The sequence below is a fragment of the Oryzias latipes genome, chromosome 13, assembly GCF_002234675.1.
Source record: "Oryzias latipes chromosome 13, ASM223467v1".
NCBI classification, from domain to species: domain Eukaryota; kingdom Metazoa; phylum Chordata; class Actinopteri; order Beloniformes; family Adrianichthyidae; genus Oryzias; species Oryzias latipes.
In genome coordinates this window covers 24,859,812-24,885,258 of record NC_019871.2, presented here as the reverse complement: position 1 = coordinate 24,885,258, position 25,447 = coordinate 24,859,812, and the positions used below count along the sequence as shown (strand labels likewise).

At 42.7% G+C, this 25,447-nt stretch overlaps 2 protein-coding genes across 4 annotated transcripts in view; one reads left to right on the top strand and one right to left on the bottom strand.

The window, feature by feature from the left end:
• atm (ATM serine/threonine kinase) overlaps window positions 1-11,398 on the bottom strand; it is a 35,119-nt gene extending 23,721 nt beyond the window's left edge. The window contains exons 1-18 of one of the 3 annotated variants that reach the window (XM_020708434.2): window positions 11,255-11,398; window positions 11,081-11,168; window positions 10,600-10,700; window positions 6,408-6,526; window positions 5,573-5,718; window positions 5,028-5,192; window positions 4,759-4,924; window positions 4,448-4,686; window positions 4,100-4,269; window positions 3,287-3,465; window positions 2,819-3,190; window positions 2,502-2,705; window positions 2,284-2,385; window positions 1,896-2,121; window positions 1,694-1,825; window positions 784-909; window positions 606-695; window positions 353-530 (exon numbers count right to left, since the gene is read on the bottom strand). In XM_020708434.2, the coding sequence (XP_020564093.1) occupies window positions 353-530; window positions 606-695; window positions 784-909; window positions 1,694-1,825; window positions 1,896-2,121; window positions 2,284-2,385; window positions 2,502-2,705; window positions 2,819-3,190; window positions 3,287-3,465; window positions 4,100-4,269; window positions 4,448-4,686; window positions 4,759-4,924; window positions 5,028-5,192; window positions 5,573-5,718; window positions 6,408-6,526; window positions 10,600-10,671 (2,686 nt within the window). In that variant the 5' untranslated portion in view covers window positions 10,672-10,700; window positions 11,081-11,168; window positions 11,255-11,398. Of the gene's footprint in view, window positions 1-352; window positions 531-605; window positions 696-783; window positions 910-1,693; window positions 1,826-1,895; window positions 2,122-2,283; window positions 2,386-2,501; window positions 2,706-2,818; window positions 3,191-3,286; window positions 3,466-4,099; window positions 4,270-4,447; window positions 4,687-4,758; window positions 4,925-5,027; window positions 5,193-5,572; window positions 5,719-6,407; window positions 6,527-10,599; window positions 10,701-11,080 lie in introns of all 3 variants that reach the window. The other 2 variants (XM_020708433.2, XM_011482862.3) reach the window with 2 other exon arrangements.
• A 239-nt stretch (window positions 11,399-11,637) lies between these two features.
• Window positions 11,638-25,017, top strand: LOC101166817 (protein NPAT). Its single transcript, XM_023961626.1, has 17 exons — window positions 11,638-11,864; window positions 12,054-12,172; window positions 12,866-12,926; window positions 13,011-13,083; window positions 13,173-13,213; window positions 13,931-14,176; window positions 14,368-14,443; window positions 14,572-14,695; window positions 15,277-15,368; window positions 15,469-15,550; window positions 15,671-15,767; window positions 15,885-16,001; window positions 18,930-20,240; window positions 20,327-20,427; window positions 20,520-20,607; window positions 20,728-22,028; window positions 24,513-25,017. Exons 1-17 carry the CDS (start codon window positions 11,828-11,830, stop codon window positions 24,591-24,593), a joined length of 4,047 nt encoding a protein of 1,348 aa, XP_023817394.1. The 5' UTR covers window positions 11,638-11,827; the 3' UTR covers window positions 24,594-25,017.
• The last annotated feature ends 430 nt before the right edge of the window (window positions 25,018-25,447 follow it).

Genomic DNA, 25,447 nt, shown 5'->3' with positions numbered 1-25,447 from the left:
ATATTGATAATGTTTGTTAAAAAATGTATATTTATAAAGTTCTACCGTGCATAGAATGGTTTGCTTTCTTTAACGTTTCGTTTTTTATTGTGAGGCCACATAAATAGTGGAGGAAGTGGGTGGAGTCATCAGCAAATTGACAAAACAGAAAAGATTTCGGGTGGGCGGCGGCCATTGGAGGAGGCCTTTTCTAAAAAACCTCCATGGCTGCCGCTCTGTAGAAACTATGTCCTCAAAAACGTCACAGGTTTTCTATTTCAGCTAAAAACAATGTTATCATAATTTAAAAAAACGATTGTACAATGGATCAAAAGATGGTTGGAGCGGGTGTTAAAGTCTAAATAAAGCTCACCCGGGCGGCAGGAGGTGTCAGCACCGTCTCCTTTCTGCCTGTTGGCGCCGTTGAAGCTGCTGGAACCTTCACCGTCATCAAAAAGGTCGTGGTCGTCCCCGGCTGGCTGAACTTTAGTCATCTCCCAGTCCTCCTCCATTTGCTCATCATCATCCACTTTTTTGGACCAACTATTTAACTGATTTAAGAGGGAAGAATAATTTCAGTGAGATTTCACACGATCACGCCCCCCCCCAGCATGGCCGTCACTCACCAGCAGTTTGCAGATTTCTGCCGATTCACTGATGAGGCTGGCTGGTAGAGCCAGTACGAACAAACCAGAGGAGACGGCATTAACGTGGACCTGTAGAGAGAAATAGGTTGGAATCTCCTTAATCTGCAGCCACATGCTCAAAATGTCTGATAGCTGCCGTAAGAACAGAATCTGTTACCACAGGTTTCCTGCTTGCGGACTGAGTGCACAGCTTCATAACCGATCTGAGACTAGACATGGCGCCTTCGTCCGACATTTTCACTTTTACACTGGAAACAAAGCCGCTGAGTTCCTGAGCCAAGGCCTGGTCAGGAGATCAGCAGTCTCTCAGTGCACAATCAGAAACAAATATCTCATTTGACAGGAAGATAGGGGGTCAAATCAGGACCAGCTTAAAGTGAACGACAAAACAGATTGTACTTTCAAAAACATACAGTGTATAGTTGAAGAAGAAAAAAATGTACAATTGTAAATTAAATGATATTTATATTTCAAACTTGTTTTAAAATTTAATAATAGGTCAATTTGAAACTTGAATTTGAAAAAAAAAATAAGTAAACCTAAATTGAAAAACAATGTTTGTTTGTAAAAGCTGCTGTTTTTCATTTTCCACTTTGGTTTTATCCACTATGATGCGGCGCACAGTAGGGATAAAATGCTCGCGAGGTTTGGTAGATCAGAGGAGGGATGACACAGCAGACGCTGTTTTGGTGGGGCAATGACGTCACCATGAGCTCTGTCCCGTGATGTCAATCATAGCTGAAAGCCCCACCCCTAAAGTAAAGTTAGGCTTAGCACCGAAAGCAAAAATTCTGAATTGAAACAGTAAACTAAAGAGACAGAGAGAAAAAGAAAAAAGAGATAATATAAAATAGCGGCTGTTAAAATAAAAATCATTTTTCATTTGGTAACAGCTTCAGGTTGATGGTATTTCTTTTAATCCAAGTTTCAAATGATCACGTTTACAATGCATACTTTTGAGTTTAAAAATTTTCTCATTTTTTTTAAACTTACATACTGTTTTTTTAATTCACTTTAAGATGATTTACCCCCATAGGAAGAAGGCAAGATGAGAGGAACCACTGCACCTTTGCTTTAGTGAAGAGCCGGGAGCAGCAGGCCTCGTCCTGAGTCACACATCCCGTAGAGACGTAGCCCGCCAGAACACCAATCAGCAGAGCACAACAGCGCACCAAGCACTCCGGAGGAACGGACGGAGACTGCCGGGTTCAAAATAGGAGTTTCTGACCAAACCAGCAGACACAATAAATAAATAAAGCCTCTACTCACATCAGGAGAATAACAGTTGAGCAGGCTGTCCGCCACAGAAAGCACAAGCTGCTCCAGCTTGTTTCGGAGGCCGAGGACGGCGGGAAACTGACAGTCGGCTGACGGCGCCGGCTCGTTGGCGCGTGCTGGGATCTCTGACGCATTAAAGCTAAAGTGCAGGTAGAGTGTCTCAATCTCCTCCAGGTTTTCTTTGGCCTCGGATGCTACTTGGTCTCGAGAAGAGCCGCTACAGACAAAAACAGCAGTTATTCACACTTCCAGAAGGTCACTGCAGGGTTGCAAAAGCAACTAAAGGTTTAGAAGACTTCAGCTTTCAGGAAACAGCTGTGTGGACACTAATGCATATAATTGGAAATTACAAAGACTTTGTTTTTTTGTTTTTTTTTACCTTGCAACTCCCTCTGTACCCAGTAGGAACTTCAAGCCAACTCTTGTGTCTTTCAGTGTCAGTGAGACCAAAATATTTGCTATCAGATTATGAGGAAAATCTCTGCAACAGAAAAAAAAATATTTAATTCAGAGAGAAGAAACCAAAATATAATTAAAAGCATATTTTCTACGGGATAAAAAAGAAAAAGATAGTGGTGACTACGCGACAGCAGGGACCTGCAGATGATTGGATGAGGCCTGCTGCTGTCCTCGGTCTCATCATTCTGGTTGCTCAGCAGCAGCCAAGCAATAAGATTTTCTTTCAAAAAAGGGGATGGAGATCCCTCTGTAGCTCCCAAAGAGTCCCAGATGGAGCTCGACGTGACACTTTTTGGGACAGGACACTTGAGGATTGTGTGGGTAAGACAAAGAGCAGAACTCCTGTACATAAAAAAAAAGAGAAAAAGGACTGATGATGCTTTAAAACATTTCAATTTTATCAACTTAAAATGTATTAAATCGTTGTTTTTTGCACATTAAAACAAATAACTCACTTGGATGGCTTGCATGCAGACCCAGAGAAGAGTTTCCAGAACTCTCGGTCGACATTCACCAGCCCGCCGTGCACAATGGAGGCCAGCAGATCCAGGCTGAGAGACTCTGTGTGGGGTGAGCCGACACCTCGCACACCGAGGGCCCAAATGCGAGCCCAGAGCCGGTCAAGCTCCGCCTTGTGGGCCTGGGCTTTGTGTGGGCAGCGGGCCTGGCAGAGTGCCACCTCCCTGAGGCAGCGCAGCACGTACAGGCTCCTCTCACCTCTGCGCTGCTCTGCTAGGAGCTGGTGCAACGCCGACAGCAGTGGAACCAGCTCCCGCCTGGGCACCGTAGACGAGTACTTACAGGTGAGCACTGAGGTAATCTGCAACCTAAAGACAGAGAATACATGCTTGAGAAACTTTTCGGGGCATTTTGTCCGGTTGTAGAGTTTTTTTTTAATTGTAACAGATTTGTGAAATGAATACCAAGGGATGATGTCAAAGTCATCGGATTGAGGCTGCAGACGTTCGAGGAGCACTTCCCAGCCCATTTCAATGCGCCGACGTTTACTGGCTGCACCGTGGGAGGGACTTCCCATCTGCGTGGCCCTGTGGGGGGCCTGCGTGACCTCCAACGTATGGCTCCCACTGTCATCAGTGAACAGCTACAGCAAACCAGCAGCAAAGGATTATTGAAACAAAAAAAAAAAGAGGATAGACAAAACTTGCTTAAAGACCCACTATGATAAAAATGTTGTTTGTGGTGTTTCTTACATGATGGAGGAGGTGTAGACAGAAAATTAAGCTTAAAGAGCATTTTCTGAGTATTTCTTTATTAAAATAGTTGTGGATCAGCAGCAGAAGAAAACACTCTGTTAGAAAGTGACGTGGAAAATACGCTGGGCGCCGTATCTGATGCATCCTTGTGTAGACAAATAGATCAATGTAAGTCTTTTTCCTCGTCTGAGCTTGAATCTGGATCAAAACTGTACGGCTGGATAATTTCAATATTGGTCGAAATTTTGTGTAGCAGTGCCAATGTTAGGCCTTGGGTGTGAGGGGCTGTAAGCTAGCGCATAAGCAGAGAGCTCTCAGTAACAGGGAAGGGGAGCAGGCTCCACGCCAACCGTCCCGCCCACAGCTCAGAGGTGAATTTCTAATGAACTACTCCTGCTCTGCAGAAACTATGTCCTAGAAAACAACACAGGCTTCTCTTTTAGGCTTGGGTCAAAACAACAATGCTTTTCCAACAGACTGGACTTCATGATTGATCTGGAAATAGGAGCAGCAACTGCTTACCTGGTGACAGATGTCAGCCGTGAGCTCGATCAGATTGTCTTTGACAGCTACGTGTCGGCTCCCTGTGGCGTACTTCCCTCTGCTGCCTATCTGGCTGATCTCTCTGACCAAGGAGTCGTACAGGCTGTACAGCAGACCACGCCACCTCGTCCAGTCTTCAGCGTGAGCACCTACAGCAACAAGAACCCAACAAACACTGGCTTTGTGCCCATTGCAGTTGGAGCCAACATACTTGATTAAATGTGTTTACGAAACATGTCTTACTATTTCTACATTCTCTTCTAATTCAAAACATCAGTTTTCCTTGTGGTTTTAATTTTGTGGAATAAATGGGAAACATTGCTCCACCTGTGTCGTGTGTTTTGGCTCCTTTAGGGTGGTGAACACACATCTGGAGGTTCAAAAAGTCCACAATCTCCTCTTTGAGTGGTGCACTTGGCCTCATATCTGCCCACACATACAGCACAGAGGGCAGCAGCTCCTCCCCCAGGCGACACGCTCTCATCCTGCAGTTGACGGCCGCCGACCTCAGGAAGACGTTCAGAGCTGAGACTAAATGCTCCAAGACCGGCAGGTGTTTCTCCTGCCTGCAGGTGTGTGAGGAAACTTTAGAAACTTTACCGCAGCACAGCTGAAGAACGTTGCATTTGACATTTCACCTGGCATTAAGCAGAGCTTTGGTGAAAAAGCCGAACAGAGCGTCGGTGAAGGCGTCGGTCTGCGTGCAGCAGCCCCGCACCAACGTGTGGATGACTCTGCTGAGCAACACACGGTTGATGGATCTGGAGGAAGAGTTAAAAAAGCCACAGTACAAATCCAACAGATCTATGAGAAAAAACAAAGAACAAGAAAATGATATGTAGAATTCTGGAGAATAGAGCTGACAAAGCAAAACTTTCCAGAAATGGAGTTAAAAATGCTTCCGCACTCTGCCACTGCTTCTGAGAGATGTCACACCAGTACTTGCGGACGGTGAGGATGTCCTTTAAAAGGATGCTGCTGTAATTTTCTCCGTACGCTGTGCAGCAGTGGGAGCTCTGCAGAACCTCTGTCACGTGTTTCAGCAGCTCACTGCAATTCAGACGAGGCCCGCCTGCAAAAAGAATAAATACGTAAAAACCAAATTCTGACTAGCGTCTACTCAAAAGCTTTCCTTCAAGCCCCACTCCGATCATCTTTTGATGTATTTTTAAAGCGTTCCCAGTGGTCATATAATATGATGATATAATTATGACTACGCCGTTTTCAACCAAAATCAATGTTGTTTTCTAGGCTATACTTTCTGTACTTTTAAGCTTAATTTTCTTTATGCACGTCCTCCATCATTAGAATATGTTTAAACCCCAATTTTCATTAAAGTCATTCTTTAAGGATCAGAGTAGGGAACAAAAGATGTGTGTCTACAATCATTATTGAAACATATTTTTATTATTATGCCAAACAACATCTTGGACTGCAGAGTGTGGCCCTTACGTTTGTTTGCATAACGAATAAAGTACTTAATCAAGCTGCACACTTCAGCCATCTTCTTCTGCCGTATAGCCAGCGTGGTTGCCGTCACATTGGATCTACTTGATTGAATACTTTCCATCTCCTTCTGGACATAATGCTGCAGGAACCTGGTCCAGGAAAAATGCAGTGACACACATTAGAAGAACAGAATCTTAAAAGAATTTTACAGATTATGTAAGGGTTAATGGCCGACAAAGTGTGCGTTATTATTCTTTAACGCACGCCTTGGAAGCCTGAACCGTCCGACGCGAAGTGCGTTAAAAAGTGATAATGCACACTTTGAAGGCCATTAACCCGCTTATACCATGGTCACTTACAAAAGCAATACATATTAACCAGTTTTTAGTCCTTAAATGTTGTTTTTTTTCCCGATTTGGATCGCCTTTCTCACAAAAAGCGGACTATTTGTTTCGTGATGCGGCGAATCGCTTTTTTCGCACCGCCGCTGCAGTCAAGATTTGGCGATATATATATGCTGATCTTTCCGATGGGTTGAATAAAGCATCAGTTCAGAGAGAAAGTTCTCTTACCGCTTGTTTTTGTCCAAATGATGAAGTAAAAGGTTGTTTTAAAGAAGCCGGCGCAGTGATACAAAACATTTAAGCTAGGTGACTGGAACTTCTTTCTTCACCATGCGGTTGTCAGGTTTTAATGCACACCCAGCAGCCAATCAGAATCGAGTATTCCCCCGGACCATGGTATAACCCGTGTTTAAACATGGAGTTCACCTAAAATGCGGGTTGAACCTGTGCACAAAAAAAGTCACCAAAACCTTTTCTTCCATAGTGGAGACTACCTGAAGACATTGTCCCATGTGAGCTGCTTGGAGACTTTGGCTTTGGCCAATGAGGCACAATCCAGTTCTTGCAAAACTGCAGGAGATCGAAGGAGCCGTCTGAAGTTTTCAGCTTCTTTCTGATGGCACAAAACAATGGCACTTAAGTAAGGGATAATGCCCCACAAGGTGTTCTTTATCAGAAAATAAGGGACGACGCCGAAGTCCATAGCACTTATACTACGGTCACTTACCATAAATATATTAATTTGAGCAATTATTAGTACTTTGATCCTGTTCTTTTAAAGGTTTCAATCGTTTTTCACAAGAAGCGGACTATTAGAAATAGGGTGTGGCAAGTTGTCACGGTAACGGCTACAGAGCCCGCACCTCGCTCTGCTGCAGCTGTTGTAGGAGAACTAACAGGGCTCGACATAGCCATTTGTCCGCTGGCCCGGTCTTGTTTTTCGAGCAGTTCGGACCACAAGACTTTACTTTTCATTTGTCCGCTCGGGCCACTAAAATATCTAACGGTTTATATATTCTTCACCTTTTTCAATAAAGTAAATTTTGCGAAAACGTGTAGATTTACCTCGTCTTCATAATTTAGTTTTTTTATGTTAGTCCTGTGTTCAGACTTCAAGGGTTTCTATGGGAAACCTTTGATCACTTCTCCTTCTCTCCCGCCTGCTCGCGCGCGGCATTCACTGCCGAGAACCACGCGGCACGCGCTCACTACTTTTTTTTTTCAAACTTTATTGAATGTAACAATTCAATACAAAACAATGTTAAACAGCAACAACGAAGGCACAAGCCAGTGGGTTATCATTACATTTGATTATAAATCCGACACCGTCACTGAAGAGAGACTGAAGCATGTCAGAGATGTGGAAGACATGGCAGGAATAGATAGGAATATGTTGGATGGAGTAGTGGGTATAATTAGTAGTATGGACAGCAAGATATTTAATGAATGCATTGAAGATGAAACTGTATCCACTAAGCTTTAAGCTGAATGTCAAAGAATCAAAGGCAACTCCAAATACCTGAATCTCAGACTCAAATGCAGTAGAATGTTAAACTACTTAATTTTGTTTTTCTTTACAACACTGTAAGCAGTAAGTATTTCTAGTTAGCTGAATGATCTCAGTTAGACCTGCACAATATGAGGAAAACTCGCGATATGCGATATCAGAGATTAAAATTGCGATAACGATATAATTTGCGGTATATAAACAAACAGCAAAATAACCAAATAACCATTCCCAGTTTAAAAATTATACTCCAATGACCCACGTTGACATAGGTTACAAACATCTAACATAACAGGGCTCCATCTGATTGGTCAACAATGTGAAGGCGTCCATCCGATTGGTCAAATGCATTAAGGGATTTATTTGATTCGTTAAATGGTTCAAGCTGCCATTAGATTGTTTTAACACATTTAAGGTTTATGATTTATTGCGATATTTGCCGTTAGAAGCACCATGAAAACTTCTGAACTAGTGTTACCTACTACACTGCAGTGCTCTCTTCAAAACATCTGAAACAGACTAGAGCAGATTTAAGTTTGATATGGTCTATTTTCAGTCATTGAAAAGTGTAGAAATAAGTGATGTCACCAGAATGCACCAAATTGCACCATATTAAAAGTTTCCGTGGGGGCATGCCCCCAGACCCCCCTAAAGTTGCAAGCACCTGCGGAGCGGCGGGTCCCGCTATGCGCGGTGTCGGGCCAGTAACTTTCAGGCAGGGCCAGTAAGTTTCAAAAACTACTGGCCCTGTGGGCCAGTGCAAATTTCTGGGCTATGTCAACCCCTGACTAACCAGCGGAAGACAGTGGTATGTCCGCTGAAGGTCATGTTAAGTGATGCAAAGCACCATTTCAGGGGGAAAGTTCACCTCTTACCGCCTGCTTCTGTTCAGACAATGAAGCAAAGGAATTGTTTCAAAAAAAAAAGAGAAGAAAACAGTCTGCAAATAGTTTCCTAGATCGCTTTTATAGTAAAGAACTGTCCACCTATAACTCTAAACATTAAATGTGGATCACAAAACAAACAATTTATTTAAATAGTAACAAAATAATGTAGAAATACATGTTGCAAGTCTCTGTTTGTTACGAGTACCAACTGGCGTTTGGGTCAGTGTTACAGAACATTAAGGATATGTGAGCAGAACTTCTTATGTAGGTGTCCGTTTCACTCTTTGATGGACATCCAGTACAGCCAATCAGAGTAGAGTATTCACCCAAACAAGGGGTCTGCAACCTTTAACGCTAAAAGAGTCATTTGGGTTAGTTTCTAAATGAACAAAACCTAGTGAAAGCCACAAATTCCCACTTCCCTGTTCGAAAAACAAATTTTATTTATGTTTCTCAGGCCATTTAGCTATTCATTTATAAAATCACTTCAAAATATTTACAATAATTTAAGTATAAAGTGAATGTTTTTTTCTGTGTACTGTATAACGATTTGACTGTCTTTTATTATTACAGCAGCACACACAAATTCTTTTCAAAAATAAATTAGACCAAAATGATTGTTTCAAATAAGATCCTCCAGCTGAAGCACATTTAACTGCAAGAAAGCTACGTAAAGCTTGACATTTTCTATCATGACGTCACCCCCTTCTGATGAGTTAAAAATCCAAACAAAACCTTATTAACTGAAATAAATGAACAAAAAACACAAATCCATTATTTAACCAGTGGTTAGCGCTCTTGCCTCACAGCAAGAAGGCCCCTGGTTCAAGTCCCCGGCTGGGGGACCTGAAGCAGAACATCGATGGGGGACCTTTCTGTGTGGAGTTGGCATGTTCTCCCCGTGTATGCGTGGGTTTTCTTTGGGGACCCCGGCTTCCTCCCACAGTCCAAAGACATGCTTCATCATAGGTTATTGGATCCTCTAAATCAGGGGTCGGGAACCTTTTTGGCCAAGAGAGCCATAAACGCCACATATTTTTAAATGTAATTTCGAAAGAGCCATACAATAATGTAGTGTCCTTTTCCCACACGGAGACTTAACCTCTTTTAAGGTTCTTTATTCTGGTTAATGCAGGCTGTAACAAATGCCGTAAATTAATTCAGCAGCTCCTGAATCTCTCCCGCCGAGACGAGAGCGCTTCTCCCAACTTTATATTCCCCCCTCCCGCTCCAGCCCTCCCATTTCCCTTATTCGGCCCATAGCTGAACCCCATTGGTCCAAATTAACTAACAACAAGCTGAGCGACAGAACTAAGAGCCAATCAGATCTCTGCTTGATGCGTTCAAGGAACTCCAGAACTTTTAACGCGGCCCAACAGCCAAGTTAAACTCAGTCCGCTACAATATGTTTAAAACTAAATATTCAAGTGAATGTGTGCATTTGATATAATTTCAACACTTTTAAAGTACAATAAGTCTGTGGATTATTTTTAATAACATTGTTATGCTGTTGCTAATAAATGATGAGTATTTCTCGTGGTAGTTTTGTTGATGGTCTAGTCTGGTTGATACGTGGTGAGTTTCTGCTTCGTTCAGGCGTTGAGACTTTAAACGTGATCATAGGTCTGAATGTTCTGTAAATGTGAGACAGACTGATCACATGCAGACGCGGAGCCAAACACACACACTCACACGCTGCAGTGAGTGACGGGCAGCAGGTTTTATGTTTTTACAATCCCTGCGCGGTTCACCTTACTGACCGAGCCCACAACTCCACCCTCACCCTCTGCTTTCTCCCTCTCAGTCACATCCTGTCCCCGCTACTGCGCGCTCTTTCTCAGAGACGGGGGCGCGCAGTTTTAGGCACGGCAATTCACAGGTTTCCGGCTGGTACAAACTCTGTGAAATAATAGATAATTGTAAACTGATAATGCTGGCGCAGATCCTTCTCTCCAAGCACCGCTACTACTGTGCGCCTCTGCCATCCCATCGCGCCCGAGAAGGACTGGTCTAATGAAAAAGAAAAAATTAAAAATGTGTCTGCGAGCCACATGTGACCATCAAAAGAGCCATATATGGCTCGCGAGCCATAGGTTCCCGACCCCTGCTCTAAATTGTCCCTAGGTGTGAATGTGAGAGTGCATGGATGGGTGATTGTGACCCTGCAACAGACTGGCCCCTGTCCAGGATGTCCCCTGCGTTCGGGATAGGCTCCAGGGATTCAAAGATGAATGAATGAAAGATATAATTTTTCTACTAAGTCCCCAAATGTTAGGATGTTTGCGTTTTTACCTTTCTCTCAGTAGCTTTATCATGTTCCAGCCCTCTGCAGCAGAGCAGTAAATCATGTAGAGCCAGACTCATCCTGCTTCACAGCTGATTGTTGTACCTGTCTGGACAACATCAAAGCATCATCACATCTGTTCCAAATATCAACATACACAAAGGCTCTGTAAGGTCTCTGACTGCTTCCATTCAAGGCAAAATGCAGAATGGTTTATGCTCTGCAAACATGAGGATTGTCAGCATAGTGTGGGTGTGTACAGACAGCTGTCACGTGGTGGATGGATGTCTTTTTAAAGCACCTTAATGCCTTCAAAGTACCACAGAAGGTCGCCCAGGCAAAGGCTCGTTCAAATTCTGTGCCAAATGCAAAAAAATGAAGCCAGACGTGCAATAATAAACGAGAATTGTTAGGAGTTGTAGACTTGTCATTGTGTTGTTAGAAATCGCTTTAAATTTGTGCAAATTTCGGGGTTTTGTCTTTTGTTACCTGAGTAAACTTTGCTGGCAGAGGGGGAGAAAAGCTCATATAATTATCTTGCAGGGCGGATGAGAAAGCGAAAGTTTCTGTCCTCTTCCTTTCAAAAAAAAAAAGGTAAAAAAGGTTGGAGGGAAATGGACTGACACACATATGGGACCGGTTGCTCTCGGCTTCTTTACGGACCTCAGGTGACTGTTATTTCCAAGCTGCCCAGCGCTCGTGCACAGACAGGTGTTAGCCAAGGTGCTACTGTCCCTACAGCAACTTTTCCATTCCCCTCGACGTGCGTTAGCAGCTACACGCACACGCAGATTCCCGCCCCAGTACCAGTGACGTCTACTTCCTGGTCGTATACGTCTTGAACGACTTTATTTATTTATTTATTATTTAAGAAACGCATGATTTCGTTGCACTTTTACATAATATTTAATGTAATTAGAAGTTGAGACTGTCTAAAATTTTAAAATTAGAAAATGTGCCGTTATTTGTGGCGTTTTAAAACACCTAGCTAAGATTTTCTGTGTTGTTAACTACAATTACCAGAGATCTAATCGGTGTGTCACTTTAAGTCTTCCGGGTTATACATGATTGAGTTCCCCGCCTTTTGAAATAGCTGGAGTACACTCAGCCTCAGGACAACAACATCACCGAAATCGACTAGTTTTATGTTGTCTATTTATAGTCGCTAATTCTTTTACTTGACGTTTTTGTGTATCTTTTAAACCCCGAATATATCGTATTAGCTGTTAGGCTGCCATGTTGCTCCCTTCTGATGTGGCCCGGCTTGTTTTGGGTAAGTCAAAGCCAGAGGAAGGAAGAGGGGATTGTAGCTGTAGCTTTTAGCCTGTCTCGAAAACGAAGGGTAAGATGGGCGGATTAAAGCTGACAGGGCTCACCGGCTTGGGATAGCAGTTGGGTTTTCCGTTTGTGTTCGTGCAGTTTCTTTTTGGGGGTGAGCAGTTTGATTTCCATCTTTCTTCAGGATACCTGCAGGAAGAGGGACTGCCAGCCACCAGCAGAGCTTTTATTCACGAGAGCCCAAACCTGAAGGAGTATGCCGAGCACACTATTGGAGATGGGACCATTCCTGCATGCGTTTTTGTGAGTCTTTCTTCCCCTTTTTTTTTTTTTTTTTTTTTTTTATAGAACAATACAAAACAATACCAGAACATTTACATAAAAATTACAAAATATGGCGAATACAAAAGAGAATACTATAATTGGAAAGGAAGCAAAAAGAAGAAAAATTCTTATCAGTATGCAAACATAAACCTATGTATATTCATAATCATAGAGAAATCAGGGAAAAGTATAACATAAGAGAACAACAATTTCAGAGTTGGATAGTGTTGCAAAAAGCAGGGGGATACAAAATATAAATAAACTGTCTTAGACATCAGGAATATCACTCAGGGTGTCATAAATTGTTATGGCTTTAGGTGAGTCGATTAACTTTATGGATTTTAAGTATAAATTGACCTCATTATTAAAGAAGCTAAAGCTGGGGTGGCATTTCTGTAACCTATTTTTGTGTATAAAAAACTTGTCTAAACATAACACAGTATTGATACATACATTATTTACATTGTTGTGTATTGACAGGCCAAAGATTATGACTTCTTTGGAAAAGAAGTCCATGATGAATGGAAATTTATGTCTTAACCATTTGTAAACATCCAACCAAAACACTTGTACAACATCACACAGGAAAAATAGAGTCTTTCTTCCCCTTCGTTATGTTCTAATCTAACGTGTGACCCTTTTTGACCCTTTTTTCTTCCACTACTTTCGCAGTCGATTTTTGGAAAAGGTTTAACAACTATTTTAAATGAGTACGTAGCTGCCAAAGCTAAAGGTAAGAAAATGATGCTTTCACTGATATAATTTTTTTTACAAATTATTTCATGTTTTGAACACGAATAATATTTTTATTTATCAGAATCCTCTCAAGAAGTGCCTCTTGTGATGACCTCATTGTGGAAAAAGTTGGACTTTACTCTCAACCAAATAAAGTTTGAAAAAAAATAGTTTTTTACATCAAAGTTCACATTCAAATTTGAAAAAGGTCATTTGTGTCTTTAAATTTTTATCTTTTCTACAGGTCATTGCAGAATTCTCCTGCTATATCAGCAAGTCAAAGAAGTAAGTTATGCTAAATGACACTGTGGCGAAGAAAATCAAAGCTTTATTAGAAGCCGAATGAGGGAAATCATTAAATAAAAAGACTATTACCCTGACTTGTTCTAGTCTAGATTATTAGTATTTATTGAGGTCTGTCCATACACCTGGTATTGGTTGTCATAGAGGGAAAGAAACATTTTTCAACTTTACGTTGCAAATCTCTACATGTTTCCAGGACGTTAAATTATGAATCAAATTAGCTGTCAGCTTTGCTTACGTTTCATCCCCATTTCCATAAATCAGCATGTCTGCTACATCTAGTCCCCTTATTAATAGCTAGTCACCATAAACATAGGATTAACCACTACTTTAGCTCATATTCTATTATTTAACATGATTTTAGGAAGTGAAATGGTAAGTTTTCATCTCAGTCTTAACATTTTCACTTAGTTTGTTTCTTACTGAGTTTTTTATTTTAATTTTTCCCTGACAGCTAAATTTAATATTGTCCTTTCTGATAACTGAAGAATTGACTTCATATATGCAGTTTCCACCCAAATTTTCCCCCTATTTTTAGCCAATTTAAAACGTTCCAGTGGTCTTTCTCTACTTCTGTTCATACAAATAAAGTTTGCGGAAGTTAATCTGCTCTTTTGACTGTTTCTCCTGTCCTAGTTCTTTGTCAGCTCGGTCTGTGGCTGTATATTCTATGCACTCACAAGCCTGCTTCCCTTACAGCGCGTTCACGCATCGGAGTGGCCAACATGGCAAGGCAGCGGGCCTTGACTGCCGGTTCTGTTGGTGGGATCATTTGTTCTTCTGCTTCTGAAGCGAGCTCCATCATCAGCCCTGTGCACACCCCCCACAGCATGCTCGGCCACTCCACTCCGGTGTGCATCACAGGCCCGCACGTCAGACAAGTGCCAAATGGCGTCACGCAACAGCATCAAGTTCCAGACATCAACCGAATATTGAATACACCCAGTCAGTATCATAGACCATAAGTAGAATTGTTGACTTTTTTTTTCACTAAAAAGGGTGCTGGGTCTTGCCATGTTTTACTCCCGGGTTAAAGGAGATGACAATGTCAAGCCTTTTTTTCCCTTGTTTTTTATAAACCTGTAAAGTTTAAAGCCTTTGAGTAACATATACTACTTTTCTTCTTTTTTTCCTAGGGGATTCCCCTGTGCAGATTATTGTTTCAGAGCACCGGTTAACTTCAGGCCCAATGTCCCCTGGTCGACGGAAATGGTACGACCCCATTCTTTTTACTTAAAATGCTGACCAAATGTTTTCTCAAGATACAACCAGGTTCCATGTTTTCATGTTGGTTTTGGTTTACAGAGTCTAACTAGTATTTTCAACTACCAACTTTTCAGGGATACTCCCAGGAAGAGAGGTGGTGCTCCTGGTGGGTCCAGTGGACCTAATAGGTCTGCTCTTCCTGTTGGAAGCGTCAGTACTGAACCCCAACCTGAAGAGGTCGTTGATGAGAACTTTCCTGTAAGTGTGTGTGTTTTTGCTGGCTTCTTTTTATCGCAACTAGCAACCAGGTGGGGTTTATATGTCTAAACTTCATCTTCTCTCTGTGCAAATCGTAGTACATTTCCTTAAAGACCCACTCAATCATCTTTTGATCTATTGTAAAAGCTTCCCCAGTGGTCTTTAAATAATGATTATACTTTTTTTTTTAGCCAAAACCAGAAAACCTGTGTCGTTTCCGCAGAGCGGCGGTAGTTCTTTAAAAAATCAGCCTCTCAGTTGTGGGCGGGACTGTTGGCGTAGAGCAACCCCCACCCCTCTTTCCGATCCTGTTGCTGAGAAGCTTATGTGAATTTCCTGCATCATAAATAAGCTCTTTTTCAAACAGCATTTTTTAGTCTGCTCCTGATTCACAACGATTTGAATAAAGAAACGTTCTTTCCATCATCAGAATAATGCAACAAAAGAACATGTTAAAAACACTATTTTCATCGGGTCTGTCAGAACTAAAATTAGAACGCAACCCTTGATTTTCCTTGAAACTTCCTTGTATCTTTGGGACATTCCAGCCTGAGATGACTTGTAATTTTTTATCTTTACAGCAACTTGTGATACAAAATGCTCGTGACAAGATCCTGGGAGACAGGTCACTACAAGAGAAGCTCGCAGAAAACATCAACAAAATTCTTGCAAAGTAAGCTAAAGTTATGCATTGCTTGATACGTGTGTAGAACTTTAGTGTAATAGCCGTATCAGACATAACATAAATGTTCTTCCATCATCTGCTTTACCAGTGAGCCAGTACCACAAACACCAAAAGCCTCTGAAGGCCCCGTGGAGGCAGACCAGTCTATAGATGAGATTCTGGGATTGCAGGTATGCGAAAAATCTAACATGCTAATATCATTCAAAGCATCGCTTATTTTCCTTTGAAAAGTTCCAAATGGAAGTGCTTTCCACATATGGGAGCTTTGTTCATTTTGTTTGTGCTGACAGGGTGAAATTCACATGAGCGATGATGCCATCCACGACATTTTGGAACAAACAGAATCTGACCCGGCTTTTCAGGCTCTCTTCGACCTCTTCGATTACAGTAACTACGGCCGTGGTTTAGCTCTGCCTGCTGCAAAGCAACAGGCCAATGTCTCTGCGTCATTAGACAGTACAGCTGAAAGGTTTTTTTTTGTTTTTTTTACACCTGTTTTTTCAGATAAAACAAGATTCACAGACGGGGAGACGGGGGACGTAGATGTCAGCAGCAGTCCAGAAGAAATCGACAATGCCGGACCTTCATCTACGGTCCGAGTCCTTCAGAACAACGATCCAGGTATGAGAACCACATTTTAAAAACCGCAAACGATTGGCGGCTTGAATCTGCGGTGAAAGCTAGATTCTTTTGGAATAAAGGGAGACATAATTTGAAAACAGGGTTTCCTGCAACATTTTTGGTTGTTTTTGTACAAATGTGAATTCAATATAAACGTACTGATGGGGAAGCTGGTTATTAGGGTTGGGCGATGTCCCCTAATTTGGCCGTTGACGATGTTTGCTGTCAACCATCGGGATGGACGATGACATCGTCGGGGGGGGGGGGGGGGGGGTATTTTTTACATTTTTCGTTCTTATATAACTGCTATTCGTTATTTTGCTTTTTCATTTTATTTCCCAACTAATGGTTAATCCGCGATGATCCAGTATAAACTGAGGGAAGTGACTTTAACAGAAAAAGTAACAAGCAAAATAGAAAAGTAGTCCGCTCCCGCACTTAACTAGCGAAGTGGACCGGCGGAGGGCGGATTTACAGCTTTATGTTTGATGGGAAGGGGGGGGGGGGGTACATGAGCGGTATGTGTGGGAGATTTAAGACTGCGATCCGTCCCGTAGCTCCAAAGCTAATGTTGTTAGCCCGTGTGTTAGCATACTGCTAATCCTGGCTACGTTCAGAAAAAGCACTGACCACACGGATTAAAATTCAAATGATGAGCGAACATGTGTTTCATAATAACCGTAACATTATTAAAAGCACGTTTAGAAGATCGTCTCGTATTTTACCGAGCTGACATGTCAATGTATATAGCCGCTCGGCGCTGTTATCGTTTTGTATTGAATTGTTACCTTCAATAAAGTTGAAGGTAAGCTGAGGTGAAGAAGGTGCAGGAGTTTAAGTACTTGGGGTCAACAGTTCAGTGTGATGGGGAGTGTGGAAAAGAGGTGAAGAGGCGAGTGCAGGCAGGTTGGAGCGGGTGGAGGAAAGTGTCAGGAGTGTTGTGTGACAGAAGAGTGTCAACAAGACTCAAAGGAAAGGTGTACAAGACAGTGGTGAGACCAGCTCTGCTCTATGGGTTAGAGACGGTAGCAGTGAGACAGAGACAAGAGGCTGAGATGGAGGTAGCGGAGATGAAGATGTTGAGGTTCTCCTTAGGAGTGACCAGGTTAGACAGGATAAGGAACGAGTACATCAGAGGGACGGCTCATGTTGCCTGTGTTAGCGACAAAGTCAGAGAAGCCAGACTGAGATGGTTTGGACATGTTCAGAGGAGGGATAGTGGATATATTGGTAGAAGGATGTTGGAGATGGAGCTGCCTGGCAGGAGGGCAAGAGGACGGCCAAAGAGGAGATACATGGATGTCTTAACAGAGGACATGAAGTTGGCTAATGTTAGGGTAGAAGATGTTCATGATAGAGTGAGGTGGAAAAGGATGATTCGCTGTGGCGACCCCTGATGGGAAAAGCCGAAAGAGAAAGAAGAATAAAGTTTGGAAAAAAAGCCGCTCGGCGGAAGTTGTATCCTCTTCCGGTTTTCAAACTGCGCATGTGCGAATACTGCGCGTGTGCGAATGATTTATTCTGACCGAAATTGTGACCTTAGTGAACGTTTTTATATTCTGAAAACATTTTTCTGGGCCCATCTACACGGTTGGATTCTAATCCGACCATTGATCCCATCAGGATATTTTGTACATGTAACCGCGGCTTATGGTGTCGACGCGCAACGTGGCGGGGGCGTGGCATCACGATGGTGGTCTCTCCATCGGGATGTCAGTCACCCATCACGATGGACGATGATATCGTCCATCGGCACAACCCTACTGGTTATCTCATAAATTCAATAGAAAACAGCCCTCTACAGCATTTACATTGCAGTGCAGCAAACCAGTGACCATTAGCTAGACAATCTTTTATCCTGGTAATCTTAGTGGTGTAAAAATTCTATTCTTCGGCTGGTTTATTCGATTTTCTTACTTGTGCTTAGTATCACTCTTAGGGAGCAAAGAAGTACTGATATTGGGTAATGCACAGACTTATTGAAAGCACCTCACCTCAAATGTTGTCTTTTGCCGTCAGCATATCATTATTTGACCAAAAACAAAAATAATCTGATTCTGAAGGACGTTTTATTTTGGAAAACTACTAGATTCTCTCCACCACATCCGGCTCATCCTTGACACACGTCAAGTCGCTCGGTCACGTGTTGAAAATCCATTCGCGATTTTCTTAAACCACCTACTCTGACCGCTAAATTGAAACCCCCAAGCCAGCAAAATAAACAAAAAACAAACGTATTTGGAAAGTTTGTTTTTGCAGAAAAGAGCCAGTGAGGAAACAGAAGAAAAAAAAACTCTGCATTTAACAGACAAAATCTTGGAGTCTTTATTCCAAATATGGATTTATTGCCACAGTTTTTCACTGCACACAAAGCCTGCTATGTGTAATCTGTAAAATATTAGTCCTTTGCACCGTTTCTTTCTTTTTTGTGATTATATGTGAAACCTTAAAAGTCGGACAAGGCTGAAGTTTTATGGCATTTTTTCTTCTATTTTCTATTTATCTTTTTTTTAGCTTCCACTGTAACAGTTATGGGTTAAGAGAAAATCAATATCATATTTTAATGGTTCCTACATGAAATCTAGTGTAGAAATAAAGTTTAAAGCAGCTGCAGAAAATTTACAGAGGGTGAAGATAAAGTTTACCCTAAAAAGTAACGGGAAACTGAAGACTTAAAATAAAAAAGTCAGAGGGGCGGTCCTTAATAAAAATTGTCTAGCGTTAAACCAGTTCGTGGCCTGAAAAAAAGCTTAGAACCACTGATGTAAAAGATGATCTGATCTGAATGATGATGCGTTCCGTGGATGACATGGATAACGTCTGGTCACCGTCCGCGTGTTGTGCTTTAACAGCTTTATTTTATTCAGACCTTATATCTACACAGAAAAGATACATTTGATGTTACATTTCCATTTTTTCCCCCTAAAGATCCTGTGCAGCAATTACAAGAAAATCCTTCTGATTCCACACCAGTAACCCTGAAGATAAAAGCTGTACCGGAGCGTCAGACCAGGAAGTCCACCGCTTCTGTCTCATTGAAGAAAACCGTCATTGACTCTAGCGGAAGGTCATCCAGGATAGAAAACAGCTCGGCCAGGTTATTGGTGAGTCATGGAGAGCACAGAGCCTCCTCGTCTGCCACGCTGGATCCCAAAAGAAAAGAAAAGCCCTCGCACCAAAATAACAATGGCGGTGAGGTATCCATGGAGATTTCTGAGACGCCACTGCCCACGCTATCCCCCACTTTGGACAGTTTGGCCACTCGGGTTAACTCGGAGGAAACCATCCCTTCTTCAGGTGCCATTATTAATTCAACCTTAGTCTCTTCATCAGAAGACTCTGCGCTGCCAGAAGCTCTAAATGTGGACAAGAATCAAAGTCAGGGATCCAATAAAAAGAATCCTCCTCCTTGTCTAGCTGTAAATGACCAGCTTGTTGTAGTGTCTCCTTTGGGAGTTCAGGAGAACAACACCCAAAGTTCAAGTCTTCAGTCTTCTGTGTCAGTTTTAGGCATTGGAGGTGAAGCTTTGCCAGAATCTACGGTCTCAGTAATGTCTTTCTCTACCAGCTCTACTGCTACAAGTGCCTCCGCCTCTTTAGTTTCCATCCCTGTGCTTGGAGCAGCTACACCTGCCCTAACATCTGTAACCCCTGCACCCCAATCCAGCACTCTGTCCTCACCTCCCTCTGTTGTAGGGAGTTATTCAGCCACCAACCCTACAACCCCTATCAAAGCCACAGGAGATTCTAGCAATGTAGTGTCCTTAAAGATCATCATAAGCGATAACAAAGATGAGGATACTTCCAAAGATACCACCTTAAATCGAGCCATTTCAGGAATCTCGGTGGACAAGATTCCCACTATCTACCTTTCGTCTCCAGCCAAGTCACCCGGAGGACCTGGTACTCCAAAGGCCAACTTTGATGAGGCAGCACAGGCGGTCCGTGGCTTGCAAAGCTCTGAAGCATTTGGCAGTCCAGCCAGGTGTCGAGCTGGAGCGATATCCACGTCTCCATTTGGTAGAACGTCGCATCCCCAGCAAAGATATATAATTCAGTTGCCCGTGGATGCAGCTAAACCTGCCATCCAGGAGTCTCCTGCCAGCTATTTCCTTGTGACTCCAACAGCAGATGTTCAAGCGAAACAGGTGCAGCTTCCTTCCGATGTCTTAGGACAGCCTCTGACAGCCAGTCCGTTTGGGCTAACCACACCAGGACTTACCGAAAGCTTCTCCACAGGTGAGAGACAAAACACTCAAAGGAAGGTATCATTTTTTCCACGTTTGCTGTTGTCCTTGACTGTGTCTTGGATTTTCCATTTGCAGGGTCTACAATCATCTTGCCCTCCGCTGTAAACCCTGTGGTTCTTCCTGTTTCTGTGGTGGGCCAGAACCCCTTGGGAAATGTGCAGCTGGTGTCCAATCAGGTAAAGGAGATTCTCTGTTTTTGTTAGAAAGAATAACGTCTGCTCTCCCCATAGCTGCACGAGTCGGTCAAAATGCGTTTGTATACTTGCAGCTTGTTGACGTACCAAACCCCATCCCGGTTCAGTCAATGGAAACACTGAAGCCCGTGACGCTGGCAGCCAAACAGGCTCCAAATTCCGGTTAGTCAATCTTTCTGTTGTGTTTCCTCTTTTTCTGATGGAGACCTTAACTCTATTTAGGTTATGTTTTGTTGTGAAGATGGATCTGAATTTCAATAATTGTGTTTATTTGGATTACAGGCATGTCAGATAAAAGCAGGGAAGTTCAGCTTAAAACCACAAACCTGTTTGATGCAGCAACGGGTCCAAGTCACAAACGAATATTGTGTTTTGAATCTTCTTCTTCTTCGGAAACTCCACCATGCAATTCTAAAACTACTGAAACCATCAAGTCCATGGCTCCAAATCCGTCTGGATCTAAATCTATTCCATCAGCCGATAAGGACAAAAGACATCCAGTCACCAGAACGAAACCCAATATTTTGGGTGGCAATAAACCCAAAAGGAGAATAGAGCCTGTCCGATGTTCAGGAGGTTCTCAAACTGGAGTGGACTCATTAAATGCTACAGTTCCTGTTCAAAAACCACAGAAAGAGTCTTCAAAAAACACTTCTAACAGCCAGAAAGTTGGCATTCAGAACAAAGAGTTTCAAAGTTCAAGTTCTTCAAGTGTTTTGCAAACTGAGGCTTCGAAAAAGTCAGAATTAGGAGAACTGTCACAACCTAGTGATAAGAATGTTGCATCTGCAGAAGAAACAAAAGCAGAAACCGCTCGGAGTTCGAGGTCAACATCATCCGATGGATCGGAAAGTAGAAAGGACAGAGAAGACGGAAGGAAAGAGGCAGCCGGGAAATCCCGTGAGGGCCGAGCAGAGAAAAGGACTCCGTCACAAGAGATGCCACATGTCACGGCCAACAAGGAAAACGAAATGCAAGAACAGAAGCAGCAACAGGCGACGACGTCTACTTCCTCAGAGTCCAGAGACTTCAGCCCTCCAGCCGCCTCACCGCAGACACCAAACCCGCAACCCAAGGTTGCAAAGACTCCATCAAAGACCAGCTCTTTGGCCAAGCAGGCAGCTGAGATGCTGCAAGACTTTCAAGGACAGAGGAGCTTGTCCACTCCGAGTAAGAAATCTGGAACGGTCAGTTCCACCCCTGGTCTTTATGCGAGTGTCCATAGCCATGAGGTACCTGCCGACTGCCCCAGGACACCCTCCCACCCTAAAAAGGGTAAAGATATCGAAGGGACCCCCAAGCATCAGTTAACTCCTAGAACCCCTGATGTTCCGACCTGCAGCCCTGCCAGCGAAGCCGGCAGTGAGAACAGCATCAACATGGCAGCACACACGCTCATGATTCTGTCCCGGGCTGCCATCGCCAGAACCGGCACCCCACTGAAGGACAGCCTGCGCCAGGACGAGGCTGGACAGAAATCACCTGGAAGTTCAAAGAATAAGAAACGCAAAGCACCTTCACCAACAGAAACGCCCTCTTCAAAGAGAGAGCTGAAACAATCTCCCAGTAAAAAGAAAGACAGGGTGAGTATGTTACTCTAGTTTTCTGCATTCAGCCACCAAACATCTAAAAGGAGGACTGTTAGAATCATCTACGCTTAATAGTTTTGGGAGTTTGCTGTAGGGCTGTACGGTGGTGTAGTGGTAAGCGCTCTGGTCTCAGCGAGAAAGCCCCTGTTCAAATCCTGGATGGGTTCTTGTGTGGAGGTTGCATGTTCTCCCCGTGCATGCACAGGCTTTCTCCGGGAACTCCGGCTGCCTTCCACAGTCCAAAAACAGGCTTTGTAAGTTAAATTGGCCTTTAGTGATTGTGTGGCCCTGTGACAGACTGGCGACCTGAGATGGCTCCATCACCATGACTCCAAAAGGGATTCAGCTTGTTCTGGGGATGGATGGATGGATGGAGTTTGGTCTAAACTTGGTAGACAATTTTAGAATTTGCTGCCAAATATTTCTATGGTATTTGAAAGCAACAAACAAGCACATTTTAAAAAGGAAAAAGGAAAGATCCAAAAAGGAGCTGAAAAATGTAGACTTGAGTGGAAGGTGCTAGTTGTCCCTGTAACCCTTGTGCTATCCTAGGCACTATAACATTGGGAGTTGGGTCATCTAGACCCACTAGACAGTGCTCTGAACCTTTTTCCTTCAATGATTTGTGATCTTCCCTGGTGTCCATGAATTTCATGAAATCTTTCCACCTTTATCCACCTTTGTCATGGTAGGGAGAACACGTCAATGTAAGGGTGGGTTCATCTAAGATAGCATAAGGGTTAACTGGCATCTACATCAAGGAGAAGGTATTTTGAATATATTCTGTTCTAAATACCTCTTTTTCTGCTGAAAGTAGATCGTTTTTTGGTTTGGTCCAAATTCCCTCACTACTCGTCAGCATGTGCACTTTTTTAGTATGTCCGTTATTTTGTCTCAATATACAATTCCAAAGTCTTAGTGCCCTGGTAATTTCCCAGAAGTCTCTGTAAACACAAACCGTGTGCATCAATGCTCACTAGATTGGCAAATATTGACCACAATGCATTGTGTTTAAACAATTTTCCTCATCAGAACATAGTCATAAAATGTCTTTGTAATAACATGTCCAGGGTAGCTTGCCATCTCTCGGTGGGAGGAGTGTCCCTGCCCCAGGTGGAGGAGTTTAAATATCTGGAGGTATTGTTCACGAGTGAGGGAAGAGCGGAGCGTGAGATTGACAGGCGGATCGCAGCGGCGTCCGTAGTTATGCGGTCGCTGCATCGGTCCGTTGTGGTGAAGAGAGAGCTGAGCCGAAAAGCAAAGCTCTCAATTTACCGGTCGATCTTCATTCCAATACTTACACTATGGTCATGAGCTATGGGTCATGACCGAAAGAACGAGGTCCCGAATACAAGCGGCTGAAATGAGCTTCCTCCGTAGGGTGGCTGGGCGCTCCCTCAGAGATGGGGTGAGAAGCTCGGTCACCCGCAGAGAGCTCGGAGTAGAACCGCTTTTCCTCCACATCGAAAGGAGTCGGTTGAGGTGGCTCGGGCATCTAGTCTGGATGCCTCCTGGATGCCTCCCTGGAGAGGTGTTCCGGGCATGTCCCACTGGGCGGAGGCCCCGGGGAAGACCCAGGACACGCTGGAGAGACTACGTCTCTAGGCTGGCCTGGGAACGCCTCGAGGTACCCCCAGAGGAATTGGAGGAAGTGGCTGGGGCGAGGGAAGTCTAAGCATCTCTGCTTAGACTGCTGCCCCCGCGACCCGGTCCCGGATAAGCGGAGAAGATGGGTGGATGGATGGATAACATGTCCAGATTTATTAGCTGTTTAATTCATATTTGGTGTTTAAAACAAAATGTATTGATATCAAATGTGTTTGAATTTCATTAAAATCCAGGGTCCTACACTAAATAGTCTTTTGGGGGTGGGGTTAGACTTATTTGATCTAACTTTTTTTTTTTCCTTTCTAACTTGTCCTGTCCAACAGCTGAGCAGACAGATGAGAGCTGAAAGTTTATTGTGTTGGACATATTTTACTGTTATAATAGGGGTTATAAATCTTCTGACACACTAGGAATAAACCTCTTTTGTAATTTAGGCTAAACTTTATTCAACTTACTTGTATCTGTAACAGTCTTTTGTTGGACCTGACGGAAAAGAAAAGAAGGGAAGAAGAGAGAGAGGGATGACAAGGGGGGGGGGGGTTTAAAGAAGAGTGGGGTAGAACCGTGAAGCAGCATAAAGCCAGTCAGATTGAGTCACATTGAGGGTGTTTTGTCTTTCTTTCTTGCTGTATCTTGCTTCTCTTAAACTCCTGGGTTTAGGTCTGGAAAAACTCGTCACTAAGAAACATTTTGATTTTTTTTTTTCTAATTTACAAGAGATCCTGAGCATTAACTACATAAATGCTAATATTTCAAAAGAAAACGGTGTATGATTAGTCATTTTATGCTAATAGATTTTTATTTTATCAAAGTGAATGCTTGTTAATGTTTCTGCCAACTAACACCGCTTTGTTTTGTGCGTTTCTACAGGAAAGGAAAAAACTGATGGATTGCTTTCCCCATGATTTGGATGTGGATAAGTTTTTGTCTTCTCTTCACTATGATGAATAAAATGGAACAATCCGGCGGGACACCAGAAACCTACAAAACCACAACACTTTTTAAGTTAGAATTCAGGAAGACACAAAAACCATAGTCCAGCCTGTGTCCGCGGTTCTGCAATCTATGGTTCCTGACTCCAAATGACTCGTTCTGCCACGGCCAAGATGACTGTTTTACCGTGTTAATGATGTCAGACCAGCTAACTGTCTAAATACACCATTAAACTATTCCATCAATGTGTTTTTTCTAAAGCATGTAGCCACTGCAAAGTCCAGATCTAACAACAATTCATCTTCTGTGCTAGTCCATCATTCCTCACCAATACAGGATCTTAAGATGGGAGTTGAATATTGTTCCACTTTTTTGAAAACATGGGGAATTGGCACTAAAATAAATCAAAAGTATAAATAATAAAAGCTTAGTGTGTGTCGAATTGTATTTTTTCTTTACGATGTATGCAGCAGTAGCTGTGGCTTGTGTTTTAGTCTATTTTGTCAGTGTTCCATCATATCCATTTTTTGGGGGACTGACGTAAAGAATGAACATCTTTAACAGATGACGCATAACATTTCACTGGTCAATATTTGACTAACAGGATGGTTTGTCATACTTTTTGGCAAATCTTTCTTGCATTAATTTAAAAAAGTCTGGTCAAAAGTTCTTGAGTGTATTTGAAAAAGGTTTAATTATTTAAGGAATGTGAATAGCTTTGTAGTTTTTCTTTTTCTTCCTATCCTGTTATGTGTTTTTATTTTTGGCTTGTGAAATAAAAATACCTTAAATGCGATTTTATTTTTTTATTTGTAATACTATATGCAACAGTATGACCGCAGCAAACATTTTCTCTTGTAGGGATTTTGTCT

What these genes read in the sequence shown, in the direction of transcription:
- LOC101166817 (XM_023961626.1), top strand. Translation starts at nt 11,828, where the DNA reads ATGTTGCTCCCTTCTGATGTGGCCCGGCTTGTTTTGG. An exon ending in CCATTCCTGCATGCGTTTTT is followed by an intron (nt 12,173 to 12,865) that starts GTGAGTCTTTCT and finishes CTACTTTCGCAG; the next exon opens with TCGATTTTTGGAAAAGGTTT. An exon ending in TCCCCTGGTCGACGGAAATG is followed by an intron (nt 14,444 to 14,571) that starts GTACGACCCCAT and finishes CCAACTTTTCAG; the next exon opens with GGATACTCCCAGGAAGAGAG.